The 15,795-nt window shown below is 64.7% G+C and overlaps 2 protein-coding genes across 2 annotated transcripts in view; one reads left to right on the top strand and one right to left on the bottom strand.

Annotated features, from left to right (window-relative positions):
- The window catches only part of ADAMTS7 (ADAM metallopeptidase with thrombospondin type 1 motif 7), a 26,625-nt gene extending 22,648 nt beyond the window's left edge, over positions 1-3,977 (bottom strand). Inside the window, 1 exon segment of the mRNA XM_037511391.2 lies at positions 3,434-3,977. Coding sequence (XP_037367288.2) covers positions 3,434-3,977 — 544 coding nt within the window.
- MORF4L1 (mortality factor 4 like 1) lies at positions 3,913-15,760 on the top strand. The gene is made up of 12 exons (XM_037509983.2): positions 3,913-4,019; positions 5,461-5,507; positions 6,726-6,793; positions 10,337-10,423; positions 10,803-10,883; positions 11,305-11,330; positions 11,706-11,794; positions 12,496-12,597; positions 13,148-13,236; positions 13,643-13,815; positions 14,352-14,436; positions 15,096-15,760. Exons 1-12 carry the CDS (start codon positions 3,980-3,982, stop codon positions 15,178-15,180), a joined length of 972 nt encoding a protein of 323 aa, XP_037365880.1. The 5' UTR covers positions 3,913-3,979; the 3' UTR covers positions 15,181-15,760.
- Positions 15,761-15,795: the final 35 nt, after the last annotated feature.

Raw genomic sequence — 15,795 nt, forward strand, 5'->3', positions numbered from 1 at the left:
GTGCGGCCACAGCTCCCGTGGGCGTGAGCGCCCTTCCTGGGGCACCCGGGTGTTGCCCGCATGGCCTTTGGGGACGGCTGTGCTCGCAGTGTGGCGGGTCCTCATCTGCTCCCCTCATCTGCCCCCGCCCACCCCGCACCTGCGCGGGGCCTCCCTGCGGCCAAGCCCGACCCGTGCCGGTCATCCCGTGGCCTTGGGTGATGAGGGTCCTGGCAGGCGTCTTGCTTCACGGCTGTCCACCAGGCTGGACTTGGCCCTCGCCTGCCCGGCCCCCTACACTCACACTGCCCTGCTGGGGCGCCAGTGCACAGGCTGAGGGACTGGGCAGGCGGCCTCTGAGCTCACGGTCTCCCGCCACGGTGTGGAGCTGGCCGCTCCTGGCAGGGGCGTGGGCTGGGGCGGGACTGGCTGCCCGCGGCACTGGGCACTGGTGCAGGACAAGCTTCCCAGTGCAGCTCCGCGTGGCTGGGGGTCGGCAGCCCAGCAGCCAGGCAGAGGGGGCAGTGGGGCAACACCTTGCTCAGGACTTGGATTTTGGCTTCGTGCTGAGGCTGTGGACCACCCTGGAGAGGTGGCGGGAGGCCTGCCAGTCGGGGAGGCTCCCTATCACCCAGGAGCCAGGCTCACCAGGGTGGGGGGCAGGGCGAGAGTACCAGGGAGCAATTGTTCTCAGCTCTGTCGTATCCATGGCGACACTGGAGCTGAAGCTCTTCCTTTGAATTAAATTTCCCTACTGAGATTGCAAGTTTTCGTGTTTCAGGCTGGTCTGCCTCTGCCCTACCAGGGAGAGCTGAATTCGGAGGGCGAGGGAGTGGGGAGGAAATGCTGGCTTGAGCGTGCGCAGGCAGAGGGCCCCACTCAGCCGCCCCGCTCTGCAGCCTCGCTGCCCTTCCTCCACCCAGGCCTCCCGGGCCAGCTCTCCTGTCTCTTTGGAAGCACTTTCTCCTGTAGTTACTGGAGGTGCTCAGGAGGGGCCGGCACTGTGTCCAGGGGGCCAGGGAGTCCACACGCAAGGGGCTGGGCGCTCTGTCCAGGCCTGCGCGAACACTCCCTCTTCCCCACCCTGCCCCCCCCACATGCCCCTCCCCAAGTCAGACCTGGGCCTGGGCACGACGTGCACCCTGACCTGGGAGCAGGAGAGTGCGGGCACTGCACACAATGCCAACGGCGGAGCCGCCCAGACGCCCACCAGCAGACTGGGGGCGGGAAGGGCAGTGGCCTCACACAGGCCTGGCTTAGCAGGGTGGCCCCCAGACAGTGCTGCAGGTGGCCCCCAGACAGTGCTGCCTGAGCCACTGCCTGGGCCTGAGGCCAGGTCTGCAGAACAAGCAGAACAGAGGCGGAGAGAGGGCCTGGGGCCTCAGGAGGATGGAAGCTCCTGGGGGTGGACACCGTGCGGAACGCCACTGCATGGAGCATTACACACGGTCAGAACAGGAAGTGGCCGTTCTGTCCTGCCCATTGACAAACGACACAGTTGGCCAGAGCCTGCGTCCAGTGACGCTAGTGTTGGGTCCTTGGGGCTGCCCCCAGGGCAGGCTGGGCACAGGAACCCAGTTATCTTAAGGACTTGGCAGGCTGCCAGAGGCCCCTCCTCATTTGCCTGGAGGTGGGAAGGTTTTGGGCGGGTGCAGAGGCGCCCAGAGCTGGGGTTTTCCTGTCTGCTTCTCAGCTCGGCTGGTCTCTGTGAAGGCGCCCCCTATTCTTTTCCTGGTTGTCCCCATTTATGGCCCCCGCAGGTACATGGCTATTTTAGGAAATTAGAAAACAGTCACGAGCCAGGGAGCGCCAGTACTGCGCCTGGGCCTGCACCTGGCACTGGCTCCTTAGGGATGGATGCGCATTTTCTGGCGACCTGCTGGCTTCAGGCAATCACCTCCACTTCTGCAATCATTTCCCCCTCACCTAACACTCAAACCACACCCGAATGTGACCAGTGGACCCCAGGTCAGTCTCGAGGCTGCTCTGCCAGTCCAGGAGTGCCTTTGGCCATTGGGTCTCACTTAACCCCGCGATTGCTGATCCCCAGCCAGGATACGTCTGTGCTGAGGGTACCCCACAGTGTCTTCCTGGTTCAGGCACGAGCTTCCTGCCACCCTCTCCCCTTTTGTGCAGGCCCACCTTGCCCTGGAGGAGCCACGGGAGCCAGGTCTGCCAGGTGCTTGCATTGCTCAAGCCCCTCGGACTGACTGCCCCAGAGCGGATGGTCTGATTGCCACCCTGGATGCCTGTGCTGGGAAGCCGGGTTCCACTGGCCCGCGGGTGCGCCCCTCTCCCTGCCCTCTGGCACATGCTCCCAGCCACACAGCGGGTCTGGAGGACACTGCACCTTGCGCTGGAGCCAGCTGGGGGCCAGCGAGGGGTGCGGACCCAGAGGGTCCACCCAATTTTTCTAGAATATCTGTGGGATGACCCTCCCGAGCTGGCTTCTTCAGCCACACTCGGTGCTGCAGGGGGCAGGGCGGCACCCCACCTTGGGGATGGGGCACCCCAACCTTAAGATAAATGGAAAGCAACCCTAGCTCTGGATAAAGGGGGCGCCCTCAACCTCAGGATCTGATTTCGAGATAGGTGGGGCATCTCCGATATGGGGGTACCAGCCACGCCCTGCCTCCCCAGTACCTCGGAACATGAGTGTACTGCTCACATGTCCTTATTAAACTAGGTCTAACCGCTCGGAATATGAAAAAGTGGCTTTGCTGCGACCTCTGCAGCACGTGACAAGCCCCCGTCCTCCCTGAAGGCCTGACCATTGTTGTCGGGGTGTCTGGTTAGACGCCCCTCGGCACTGCCTTTCTCCCTTTTTTTTTTTTAAAAGTATGTGTTCTTCATTCTCACATACTGATGCCTTTTTTTTTTTTTCCAAAGATTTATTTATTTATACAAGCACTGGGTACAGTCAGAAGCCGGGAGGGTGAGAGGATTCACCAGAGCCAGAGCGGGGAGCAGAGCAGGCAGAGGGACCGAGGTGCACTGCCGAGGGGAGCAGCGGGCGGCAGGAGAGGTCTGCGCGCCCTGGGGGTCACTCCCTGGCCGGGGGTGGACGGGGATGGACTCGGGTCTCAGTGGCTGGGCATGGCTTGATGGCGCTGAGCCGGCCCCTGCGCCCCCAGGGCCCTCCTTCAGCACGAGAGTCACTCGAGTGCGGTCAGAATGAAGAGGCCTGTCTGCCCCGAGCTGCTGACCCGGAGAACTGTGTCCAGGACGGACGCGCCCCAGGCGGAGAGCGCGCGGCCAGCGCCGCGCCTGTGGGGGATCCCACGACCCACCGGCCAGCCCGGTAGGGGACCCCGCGCGACCCTCCGGTGAGGGGGCCGGGCCGGGCGGAGGGGCGGGCGGAGGGGGCCGGCCGGGGGCGCGCGGCAGCGGGCGGGGGACGTCGACGGCCCGGGAGCGCGGTCCCCCCTGCGCTTGCTGACTTCTCAAGACGGACTCTCCAAGGACGGGCTTTCCCGGGCGCCTGGGGACGGGCCCTGCGCGGCCCCCGCCGCCCCGGCCGCTCCTCGGGCGGCGCAGGCCGGGCTGGCGGGCCCCGCGGCCGCCCCTGCCGCCTTCCGCGGGCCCGGGGGGCGGGGCCGGGCCGGGGAGAGGACGGGGCGAGGGCGACGGGCCGGGAGGGGGGAAGGCCGCGGGGCCCCGGGGGGTTGCGGGGGTCGGGGGCCGGGGGTCGGGGCCTGGGGCCGGGGCGGGGCTCGGGGCCCGACCGGACTGGACGGGCCGGCGAGGCCGCGCCGGAGCCCCTTCCCAGCATGCCCCGGGCGCGCGGCGGCGGGCGGGCGCGCGGCGCGCGTGCGCAGTGGCGGGGGGCGGCCGTTGGCCGGCGCGCAGGCGCGGTGGCGGCGGTGAGGTCGGCGGCGCTGGCGAGTCGCGCCCGGGATGTAGAGCCGGCGGCGGGCGGCGCGGCTGACGCGGACCGGGCGGGAGGCGCGCAGGGGCGGCAGTCGGGCGGCGGGACGGGGGAGGCGCGAATCACTCATAAATGGCGCCGAAGCAGGACCCGAAGCCTAAATTCCAGGAGGGTGAGTCTGCGCGGCGGCAGCTAACGGGCGCGGGGGCCGGGCCGGGCGGCGGGGCCGGGCGGCGGGGGCGGCGGGGCCGGGCGGGCGCGGGCCGGGGCCGGGGCGGCGCGCGCCCAGCCGAGGCGCGGCGGCGGCGGGCGGCGGGCGGCGGCGGGCGCGGGCGCCGCAAGATGGCGCCCAAGATGGCCGCGCGCGCCCCCGCCGCGTGTCGCGGAGCCGCGCGCCCCCGGCCGAGCCTGCGGGCCCCGCGGCGCGGCCTTCCCCGGGGTGCGCGGCCCCGCCTCGGCGAGTCGGGGCGCCCCCTCCCCCGGGCGCGGGCTGCCGGTCGTGGGGCGCGGCCCCTCCCCGAAGGCGGCGCCCGCGGCCCCCCCGCCCCCCCCCGGCGCGCCCCTCCCCCGAGCGCGGGCCCGGCGGCCGCGCGGAGGCGCCACGTCGGGCGGGCGCGGGGCGCGGCGGGGCGCGGCGGGGGCGGGCCCTGGGCGGGCGCGGGCGCCGGGGCTCGTGCCGGCCCCGCCTGCTCCCCCGCGGGCGCCCCAGCCGCGCTCCGGCGACTCCCGGGCCCGCCCCGGCCGCAGGTTCGTAGACGCCCGGGGGCGCGGCGGCCTGGGGGCTCCTGGGGCCCCGGGCGCGGGGGGCGGCCCGGGCGGAGACTCGGGGGCTTTGGGTCGGGGGAAAGATCCCGGGGGAGCCTTGCCCGGAGGCTGGGCGGCCCGCGCCTGCCCGGCTCAGCGCGAGGAGAGCCGGCCTCCGGGGGCCGCCCCGCGCGTGCAGGGGCCCGATGGAGCGGCGTGGGGTGCTGGTCCCCGGGGCGCCTCGAGCTTGTGGCCACCCGCGAGGTCGCGCCAGAGCAGCAGTGATTTGAAAAGGCGCTGAGCCCTCGGGCTCTCCCGTCCTCGTCGGGGTCGGGCCGGCGGGCGCCCGCCCCTCTCCCGGGGCCCTGGAAACGGAGGGGACGGGGGGGGGCGGGGCGGGGCCCGGCCCGCTGCGGGACACGCCGGGAGGGGGTGCCGGGAGCCCCGTGTGTTGAGCAGAGGCGCCCGTGGGTCCTCCTGCCCTGAGTTCGGTTCGCTGGCGAGTCTTGGGGCAGGTTTCCTGGGAAGTGGAAGTGCCACGGCCCGGCTTCCAGCGAGCGTCGAGAACATCGCTGAGGCGCCGCGGCCCAGACCCGGCGGGGCTGCACCTGCGGTCCGGTGTGTGGGCGCTGAGAAGGCTGCGTGCCCGCCCAGCGCCGGGACCTTCCTGTCCGGATGGTGGGGACCGTGGGCCTTGCCTGCTTCCCGAGCAGGGGTTCGCGCTTCGGAGGGCTGGACGCCCCAGCAGCCTGTTGTGCTTGCTCGGGCCTGCGGGGGCTCCCGCGGTGACGCTTGGTCCTTGTGCGCCCCGTCTCGGTGCTGCTGCTGCGCGGGGCGAAAGCGTAGCTGACCCTGGTGTTCCTCCACAGGTGAGCGGGTGCTGTGTTTCCACGGGCCTCTCCTCTACGAAGCCAAGGTAGGGAGCCGTGCGGGCCCCGGGGGGGTGGTGGGTGCAGGGGGGAGGTGCCTGGCTCCCAGACTCCCCGCGCTCGGACCCCTTCTGGGTGTGCCTCTTGCTGCCCTGTTGGCCGCCCGGCACCGCGGGCAGCGTTGGAGGGGAGTGACAGGAGACTGGCGGTTTGTGGGTGCAAATGGCCTTGTGGCCGCGGGGACCGAGAGCCCTTGCGGGAGTCCCAGGGCCCGCGCGGCGGGGAAGGTGAAAGCTGCCAACAACGAGCGCCTTTGCTTCTTACTTGTTGACGTGGCCAAGTTTGAATCCCGGGAGACTTCGCCAGCGTTGTGCTCAGGTTACACACGCTGGCTTTATATTTAGTCAGACAAACAGGACGATGAATTCCAGAGTTGAGATGTTTTCAGTGTGTCGTTGCTGCCGCGGCCCCGCACGCAGGCGCAGACGGGCTCCCTTGGCCCCGCAGCGCGCCTGAGCGCGGCCTGGTCCGGAGCAGCCGCAGAGCCGGGTGGTCTCCAGGCGGCAGTTCCGTCACGCGTGTGAGATTTAAGCTTGCGGATGACTGGGGGTTCCTGGAGAGGCCCAGTCCGTACCCCAAGTGTCAGTTTTCTGGTAGCAATTTCTGGGGAACCCCTAGGCGGGCACCCGTCCCGCCCCTGCAGTGAGGCGCTCTGGCCGACGACGTCTGAGCGGTGCTTGGAACGGCTTGAACCCGGACGGCCCCAGACGGCCCCGGACGGTGCTGCTGGCGGGCGGCAGACCCCAGCGGGCGATGGTCCCGCGCGCCTGGCTGCTCTTCAGGTGACCCCGGCGCGGCCAGCCGCTGGCCCCTGCAACGAGCGGGTGACCGTCCCGCAGTGTAAACATTTCCCCGAAGATGAGATTGTCAGAAGCCCCGGTCCCGGGCTAGTTTGGCCTCGAAAGAGCACCAGCAGCCGGTGTCAACCTCTCGGAGACGGTCTCCTCGCGCCTGCGGGGCTGCGGCTGAGGCTTAGGCTGGTGGCGAACGCTCAGGGTCTTCAGCTTGGGAGGCCTGAGGCGGCAAACGGTGCCGTAGGAAGCGCCCATTGACCCGATGCCGCCAGCCGAATGCTGGGGGGTGCCGCCCGCATGCTGAGCGGGGAGAGTGTCTGGAGGCGCGCCGGAGGCGTCCAGCTAGTCTCTCCCTTTCCGCCGCCCTTCAGGCAGGTGCTTCCAAGCGCGCTCTCCTCTTTCTCGTTGCAGTGCGTGAAGGTCGCCATAAAGGACAAGCAAGTGAAATACTTCATACATTACAGCGGCTGGAATAAAAAGTGAGTATTCGCGCCCTGCAGACGGCGTTTTCCCAGCAGTTCAGGCAGCCCGTGCCCTGGGCGGGGCCACCGTCGCCGCCACGCGTGCCGGTTGCGGGGGAGCCGCCTCTGCTGGACGCGGGGGCACGCGGCCCTTTCACGTGGCGTCTTTGGGGTGCTGCTCGCGGGTGTCGCTAGCGTGTCGAGTGACCGTGGGCAGCGAGCTGCTTGTTTCCTCCATTTCAGAGCTGCGTAGGCCAGCTCGAGGGCTCTGCGGGAGGGGGCGCCTCAGCACACACGCCGTGTCCCATTCCGCTGCCTGCGCGCTGTGGCCAGTTGTCCTGAGCTGTGGAAACACTGACTGTGGACAGAGAGCGACCTCGCTTCTGAGCATCACTTCAGTGTGCAGAAATCTCATCACAAAGCCTGGCTTTTCTCCACGAAGAAGGGGGATTTTCAGAAGCGGTGGCGAGCGGGCCGCGCGGGGAGGGAGAGGTCTAGAGGGAGCGCGTGTCTCTCGCGGAGTCGCGGCCTCGCGGCCCCCAGGCGCGCGCCTGACGCCACTCCTTGGGCCGCTGGTAGTCGCGTGGCTTGTGAGGCGTTTTTAATTGCTTTTATTTGAGATTTTGGCCTTCAAAGATAGCACTGCCAGAAAGCAGCGCTTCGAGGAGTTGTTTTTCAGTAACTGTCACGGAGCCCGCCAGCCTCTGGCGTCCGGCTCTCCCGCGAACAGAGCGTCTGCCCTGACGCGCCAGTGGGAGGGAGCGCTCGCCCGCCGCCCGGCCAGCCCTGTTCATCGTGGTGGGGGTTTTTTCATGGCAGTCTCTTAGCTAAGAAGAAGTGTCGGTCCCTGAGCGGCTCTAATACCGGCGCGGCTGTAGCAGGGAGGAAATGCAAGCTGCGTGAACGCGCTGACAACCTGTGATTTTGTTCCTCTAGTGAGCGGCAGTTGTCGCGTGTCTAGTAGCGGGAGGGGGTGACGGGCTCGCAGTCACCCTGTGGGCTTTTATTTTGAATATGGAGAGAGTGGGAAAGTAGCGGACCGGACAGTCTCGGCTCATAGGCGGGAGCTGTGATTCGAAGTGGGACGTGAGAATGAACGTTCCCGTTGTCCTGACGTCCAGAAGTTCACCTGAGGGCTCCTGCCGTGTAGCGCTGCTTTGCTTGGTTAGCAAACGAGATGGTAAGACTGTCTTAGTTTTTCATTGGGCTTTATTTTTCCATACTCATTTTTTTACTATAGAACGCACCTATTTTGTGTTGCGTATCGTGTGTTTTATTAGACCTAACGTCGGCATTACCTGGGGGGGGAGAAGCCTTCTGTAGCGGGGCTCTCGTTTCTCTGCAGGAAATACTCACTTTATTTCATTTATGCTAATTCACGGGGAAGCTGAAATACACCCAAGAAATCAAAGGAAAATAGCAAATTTGTGGGCTAGCTCCACCCCTCCCTGCGCACACTTTTAAAGAATTGTTTTAGGATTCTTTAAAATGACTATGAGCATATCTTTCGTACTTTTTTTTCCTTCTTGTATGTAATGGTCTTACCGTGCAGGATCGTACTTCCGTAGGAACGGCCGGGAGACTTAGGTGACATCTCTGGAAATTGTGAAAAGTACCGAATGTAGTTTTTGATTTTATTGCTGCACAATGACGTTTTTCTTGGACATCGTTCAGTGAAACAACCTGTGACGGGCTCGTGAAGGTGGTTCTCTTTGTAACTAATGTTACGCATGCGTCCTTGGAAAGGGAACTAAAAAAGGGCGGTAGACTTGAGAGCTTTCAGTGACACGCACCGGGGAAAGGTGTTACATCAGAGAGGTTTTTTGGTGGCTGACTTGGTATTTACCCATTTTGAGAACTTGGATCTTCAGTGTTTAGAGAAGTCTTTGAATGAGCTCGCATTGGCGGGGGGTGCTCCGTGGACGCCCAGACATCCCGTCGCTCCTGCCGTGGTGCTGCGCGACCGGTGCCGAGCGGGGCTTGGCGCGCCAGTCACCAGCTTCCTCTGGAAACGCCGCGATTCTCCTCTGCTGGACCTCTGTCGAAAAGCTCTCAGAGCAAAAGATTTGCTTCATTTTCCTTTGGGCCGCAAAGGTTTTCAGCTCCTGGCTTAGAGAGGAGACTCCGGCACTGTCCTCCCTTTGCTGCGTTCCCGCGGGGGCGGGCGCGCGTGGTCTAGAGGGAGCGCTGAGGGAGGCGGCCACTGGCGAGGCCCTCGCGAAAGAACCGGAACCACACTTGAGGGCGTGCAGGTGAAGAGGGGGCCTCGTTTTGTGAATGGCTCGTAGGACACCGTTCTGCAAAAACTGCAACAAAACCCAGTTTCCAAGTTGGAATTTTTTAAGCTTGGGTAGATACCGTGCTTGCGCAGGCACGATGCGGAAGCGGCTTCTCCGTGTTGAAAGACCTCACCGGGCTCTGTTGACAGGCGTCGTGAGCGCTCCGCTCTGTAAAGAAGTCAGCTGAGCGCACGGCGGCTCTGGGCCTCACTGCTGAGCCCCTTTGGGCCGCGCTGTCTGTATCAGGAGTGCTGGGAGGCCCAGGCGCCCTGAGAACACTTCGAGGACACGTGAGGATCTCGTAGCCCTTTTTCCTGTTCCCGAAGGCGCTCCCTCAGTACGCCGCCCCTCCCGCGCGCGGCGGAGGTGCACGCTTCGCGTCTTCTCCGTGACCCACTCGAGCTTTGCTTTCTCCTCGGTCGGCTCCCTGGGGCCGGCTCACCCGAGAGGTCGGAGGCGGGAGTCGCTGTGCAGGCTCTGCTTCGAGGGCGCGCCCCGTGTGTCACTAGGGGGGCTCCCCTCCGCAGGAGAAGAGCTGAGGTGTCCCGAGGACAGGGCCTGACTTTGTTTGCCCCTGTGGAAAAAACCCGTGCCACGGGTCTCGTTTTGGAGCTCTTCAGAGTGCCAGCTGCCTTGGCAAGGAGATGCGTGGCAGTGGCGCCTCCGAGCTGGAGCCACCTTCCTGGCGGGGCCCTTGACGTGCTGCCGTGAGGGGCAAGGGGGTTTCTCGTGCTCGTCAGGCGGCGGCTGTGTGTGGTGGCCGCCTCGTGGGCGTGGTGCTGTCCGGTCTCCCGGTAGCTCTGGGGTAGGCGCCGCGCACCCCCCACCCTCCCGCCTTACTGGCGCGGGGCTGAGGCTCAGGGAGGCCTGTGGCCACAAGACGTGCCGCCACCGCCCCCCCCCCCCCCCTGCACCGGATGGCTGGATGTGCGCGTTCACAGTAGGCGCCTGGGCTGCATCTCTCGGAAGTTAAGACGCGACTTGTCAGAGACCTTTAAGGGGTGGTGGTGGGGGCTGGGGCCCCGGGGGCCCGCTTACAGTATGTCGGTGCTCACGCTTTGTGTTTTGAGAAATTTGCTTCCGGGTTCCTGGCAGCGTAGGCTGGGAATGCCGCTTCCTCTGCAGGGTAGAGGTTCTCTTGCTAGTGGAGGTGGGATTTGTAGGGTCCGCTACAGAAAGTCACTCAGAAACCCTGGCCTTGCTCCGGGGACCCAGCCGACAGCCGGGAGGACGGAGGGCGCGGGGGCGCGCGCCCGGGCTCACGTGGCTCTCCTCTCCGCAGCTGGGATGAGTGGGTTCCCGAGAGCAGAGTGCTCAAGTACGTGGACACCAACCTGCAGAAGCAGCGGGAGCTTCAGAAGGCCAACCAGTGAGTGTGCGCCGTGCGGCGCCTCGTGCTCCATCTGAGCGCAGCGGGGGCTGGCGGGCACCTGGGGGCACCTCGGCCACCGGCTCCTGCAGCGGGGGCTCCCTGGAAGGTCGCTGAGTGGATGGCGGGGCCCTGGGAGGCCACGAGCTCTGCAGGGCAGTGGGTTCCATTCCCGAGGTGCAGTGTCTGTCCTGAAAGTTGGGACCCGTGGAGCCACCGGGAACGACCACATGGGGACCATGAGACTGGGGAGTGGGAGCTCTGGCCTGTTCCTGGCGTCACCTCTGACCACATCTACTCCTCCTCCCTCAAGCAGTGGGTTTGAGGCTCTTCTGACGCCTTAGAGATGCCCCCCTCCTTCCCCACTTTGTCTTTGCAGGGAGCAGTATGCGGAGGGCAAGATGCGAGGGGCTGCCCCGGGGAAGAAGACATCGAGTCTGCAGCAGAAAAGTGTGGATGTGTAAGAGCGAGCCGCCTCGGTTTTGTGTGGTTTTCTTTCCGACTTCCTTCCTGCTTCCCTGCCCGTGTTCTCGTGGCGTGGAGCCCGTGTGTGGCAGGCTGCCGGCCGCCTGGCGGAGTATGGCTGAGTGGCGTTGCGCGCACGCGCCGCCCCGGGGCGCTGTCAGCGTCTGCCTAGGCGGAGCTGCCGTGGTCGCGGGACGCGGCTTCTCCGGGTCAGCGGGGAGGGTAGCGCGAGGGCCTCCACGCAGGGCCGGGATGGGAAGTGAGGCGTTCACACCTAGACTTCTGAAGGAAGGGCAGTCCCGGGTCTTCCTCGTCACTGGGCGGGTGGGACGATGTTGTGGGCTTTGCCGGCAGGCGAGGCGCGGGGAGTCGTGAGGGTTCACCATGCTGATTTTGTTTTTTTTTTGTCCTTACAGGAAGACAAAAAAGAACAAACAAAAAGGTAAACGTGTTGACTTTGTTGCAGTTTTGTCTTTGTCACGCTTAGGTTTTAAACTTAGTGTTAAAATTAAAGTGTCACCATTTCGGCGTGGGCCTGTCTTGCTGACAGTCTCAGACGCGAGTCACAGCAGGTGGGGTTACGCACGGAGCTGAGACGCTTACTGGGGTTCTCTGACCCTGAGGGGGTGGTGGTAAGCGAGGGTTAGAAGGTCAGTTACACGTGCCTTGTGCTGGACGTTGGGGACAGCCACTCGGCAGGTGTGGTTCTGTGACGGGGAGTCAGAAAGACCCGTGTGGTGGGGAATTGAGGAGAGAGGGCCGTGAGTCCTCTGGCTTACAAGAGCTCGGTGTTTGCTCCGCACCCCACTTCTTCCAGCTCCTGGAAACGGAGATGGTGGCAGTACCAGCGAGACGCCCCAGCCTCCTCGGAAGAAGAGGGCCCGAGTAGATCCTACTGTTGAGAACGTGAGTTTTCGTGATGCTTGTGGATGACACGTAGGGGCTTGGCCATGCGCCCGTGGGCCTTACCAGAGTGGCTCCTCTGAGCGCACCCCGTGGGGCATGGTCTGGTGCCCATCCGCACGCACTTTTGCTCTAGCTCCCCCCGCCTGGCCTGCAGCCTCACGAGGCCTGTGTTCCCTGAGTGTCTGGCGTGAGTGGCGTCTTGCAGGCCGTGGGAAGTGGCGCGATGTGTACCGGGGTGGTGAGGGGGCCCATGAGAGGCTCTGCGTGTGGATGCGGTGTCGGTGGTCTGCAATCCCGCGCGAGCGTCGGAACGGCTGTCTCTGATTCCCAGAGCGAGGAGTCTGAGGGGTTCCCGCGTCTGACTGATGTAGTTTAAGTCTGTGACGCTGAAGCCGCAGGGCAGGGACGGCTTAGGAGCTTAGAAACGGTGGTGAGGGTCCACGTGACTTGGGGCAGTGGCTGGTCGGCCTCAGTGGGAGTCAGCGCAGCCCATGTGTGCAGAGACGAGGGGACCGGCTCTGGAAACATGGGGCGCGGGGCAGGATCGTTTCCCGCTATATCTGACGTGGTCGCAGTGGCGTGTGCTCGAGAGCCCCTGGGAGCCGCTGGGTGCCCTGTGCTTGGGAAGTTTGAGAAAAGTCCTGTCCTTGGCAGTTGCCTTCGGCAGGGAAAGGTGAACACCTGGTGCCCTTTGCCCCTAGGAGGAGGCCTTTGTGAACAGGGTCGAAGTCAAAGTGAAAATCCCCGAGGAGCTGAAGCCGTGGCTCGTCGACGACTGGGACTTGATCACGCGGCAAAAGCAGGTACCCGGGCGCCTTAGTCTGACTCCGAGACCAAACAGCGTGGTCAGCAGAGAGGCCCGAGCCCTGGCGGTGGCCTCGGGAGCTGCCTGGGGCGGGAGTCCTCGGGGAAGCCAGCAGACGCCACATCTCCTCCCTCACTGTCCCTGGAGCCAGAGCCCTCACCGGGGCCCCTGCGGGGGCAGCTGGGACACGGCAACCCCTGCGAGGCCTTCATGGGCTCCGGGTCTGATGATGCGTGTGGACGCGGTGGCGGTGCGGGGTGAGCCTGTCTGACCTCAGAGGTGACGGTCCAGTGTGAGGAGCTGGGTTCCAGGACAGGAGAGGGCGGGCAGGGCCACCTCGGGCGGAGACGGGGCGGATGGCTGGGGCTCGGCTCCTGTGCCCCCTTCCTGAGCTTGTGCTCCTCGGCCCTTCCGCGCCCCCGGTGCCCGTGGGGCGGGAGGACCTGGCAGGAAGGCGCCAGTGCTGCTCGGGGATCCTGCCTTCCCCGTGAGCTCGCCGGTGTGACCTCTCTGGAGCGTCCCGGTGTGCAGTGTGGCTGTTTTCACAGCTCTTCTACCTTCCCGCCAAGAAGAACGTGGACTCCATTCTGGAGGATTACGCGAATTACAAGAAGTCCCGGGGAAACACAGATAACAAGTAAGGCTGAGCTGCGCTTCGCATGTTTGCCCGGAGGTGTTTTTTCCCTGAAATTCCCAAATAAGTGATCCAGCGCTTCTGCTTGCTCTGAAACGCCGTCAGAAACCTGGTAGAATTTCATCGGGCTGACCGGTGTTGGGTGGCCTCCAGCTTTGGTGAAGGCCAGTAAATATTTTTGGTGTAGAATTGTCGCCTCTCAGAGTAGGGCGGTGGGGATGCGAACCCACCCTCCCCCCAGGCTGTAGCCTGTTCCTCTCCCCACCTGTTAGCTGTGGGATTAGGTTCTTGGGCCTGTTGAAGTCTTCGTGATGTTCGTCACAAGTGCAACTCGCGGCCCGCCCTTCCCTGTGCGTGCTCACCTGCCTGGCGGCGATGCCTGAGACCGCTGCGCTCTGTCGCTCCCCAGGGAATACGCGGTGAACGAGGTGGTGGCGGGGATCAAGGAATACTTCAACGTCATGCTGGGCACGCAGCTGCTCTACAAGTTCGAGAGGCCGCAGTACGCCGAGATCCTGGCCGACCACCCTGACGCGCCCATGTCCCAGGTGTACGGGGCGCCACACCTGCTGCGGCTCTTCGGTAACCCCCCGCCCCGGGCTGCTAGCTCTGCCATCCATGCTTGGGCCTCTGGTTTTCTCTCTTTCCTGACAGACGTTGAGGGGTCACCTGAAGTGGAGCCCTAAGACCCGGTTCCATTCGAACATTGACTTGAACCTAAAATGTTTAAAGTCTAAAGTCTTTATTCTTCAAAGCCAGGGGTTCCCAGAGCCGTGTATTTTTTGTTTTAAGATTGAGTTATTTATGTGCGCAAGATCCGGGGTACAGGCCAGAGGTGTAGGGGGAGAGAAGATTCACCCGAGACAGAGCGGGGAGCAGAACAGGTAGACTGACTGATGTACACGGCTGAGGGGAGCAGCGGGGAGACAGGAGAGGTCTGCTGCGTCCTGGCTGGGGATGGACTCAGGCCTGCAAGGTGGTAGTGCTGAGAGTGACCCCAAGGCCACCAGGGAGGCCCGAGCCATGTATCTCTAAAGGACCCTGGTGCTGGCCGCACTTGCTCACGTCACACGGTGCTGCCCCGTCGTCGCGCTGACGACACTCTCCTGTTTGCACAGTGCGCATCGGCGCGATGCTGGCCTACACGCCCCTGGATGAGAAGAGCCTGGCGCTGTTGCTCAACTATCTTCACGATTTCCTCAAGTAAGTCTCGGCCTGCACTCGCCGCGAGACATGCAGGGGTCAACGCTGGGATAGGCCTGCCCATCGTTGCCACACGCCATGTTCTAGGTGCATCAAAAATGTAAAGATGTGATAGCACAGGAGAAAAGAGCGGGGGCCTATCGGTATGACCTTTGAGGCGCGAAAGGGCTAAAAAGTAATCTCAGAAATACAGGAAATGGTTGCGTGTCCTGTGGCTGTTGTCAAAGGTGTGAAAGTCCGATAAAGATGCCTCGGCTGGTGGGGGGGGCTGTTGTGAGGCGGCAGGGCCCGGCGCGTGGGGAGCCCTGCCCGGCAGCTCCAGGGACCCTCCCGCGCGTGGCCCGCAGGCTGCCTGGCCGCGGGGGCAGCGGAAGGAAGGAGGGCGGCCGTGCGCCTCAGGCAGCCGCGTGGCCCGCGGTGCTGGGTCACTCTGAGCGGACTGTCCGTTGGCAAATGCAAGCTGCAGCGGCCCGGGCGGCCCTCGGTGGGCAGCGGGGGGGGCGCGTGTCGAGGTGCCCGGCTTCCCTGTGCGAGCGACACGGGCGCTGCCGCCGCTTACGGAGCACGGCTTGGCGGCCCGGCCCTTCGCCACAGGGGGCGTGCGGCAGCGGGGGTGCAGGCCGGAGGCCCCGTCCCCGCTAACGGCACCGTGTCCTCAGGTATCTGGCGAGGAACTCGGCGGCTCTGTTCAGCGCCAGCGACTACGAGGTGGCCCCGCCCGAGTACCACCGGAAGGCGGTGTGACGCCCTCGCCTGCGCAGCACGCTCGTCCCCGGCCCTCCTCTTGTACAGACGACGTACCTTGACCATGTTAGCGTGTGACAGAGTTGGTGTTCGTTTCCTGTTTGATTTTAAACAGAGAAAATAAAAGGGGTTTCCGCTCCTTTCCTCTCTCTCCATTTCAAAGCTGCCCCCCACCCCACTCCCGTGTGCCCGTGGAGGGCGCGGAGCGGCGCTGTCCTGCCCACCGCCGCGCGGCCGAGCTGCTTCTGAGTGCTGGTGGCCCCGTCCCCGTGACACTGCGCACTTTCATGCTGTGTCCTCGCTCACGACAAACGCCCCGGTTGCTAGTGCCAAAGGTCACGTCCGCGCGCAGCTGACCGCGCTGTCGGGCTGCCCGCTCGAGGCCTGCAGCGCCGCCCGCAGCCCGCGCCGCCGGCGTCTCCCCGCTCAGACTGTGAAGGTGGTGGCCTGTCCCCTGGTGTCGTGTTTGTGTCTGGTGCACGTTTCACACGGTAGACGCAGCGCGCGGTGCCGCTGCAGTTTTCTGGAAAAGTCAGTCTTTTAGGAGTTGTTTTTCAGATCTTCAATAAATTTTTCTTTAAGTTTCAAAGAAGAGTGTGCCGTGTGGGTGTCTCA

The sequence above is a fragment of the Talpa occidentalis genome, unplaced genomic scaffold (genome assembly GCF_014898055.3).
Source record: "Talpa occidentalis isolate TD23 unplaced genomic scaffold, MPIMG_talOcc4v2.1 talOcc4.14, whole genome shotgun sequence".
Lineage (NCBI taxonomy): Eukaryota > Metazoa > Chordata > Mammalia > Eulipotyphla > Talpidae > Talpa > Talpa occidentalis.

What these genes read in the sequence shown, in the direction of transcription:
- MORF4L1 (XM_037509983.2), top strand. Translation starts at nt 3,980, where the DNA reads ATGGCGCCGAAGCAGGACCCGAAGCCTAAATTCCAGGAGG. An exon ending in GAAGCCTAAATTCCAGGAGG is followed by an intron (nt 4,020 to 5,460) that starts GTGAGTCTGCGC and finishes GTTCCTCCACAG; the next exon opens with GTGAGCGGGTGCTGTGTTTC. An exon ending in AAAAAAGAACAAACAAAAAG is followed by an intron (nt 11,331 to 11,705) that starts GTAAACGTGTTG and finishes CACTTCTTCCAG; the next exon opens with CTCCTGGAAACGGAGATGGT.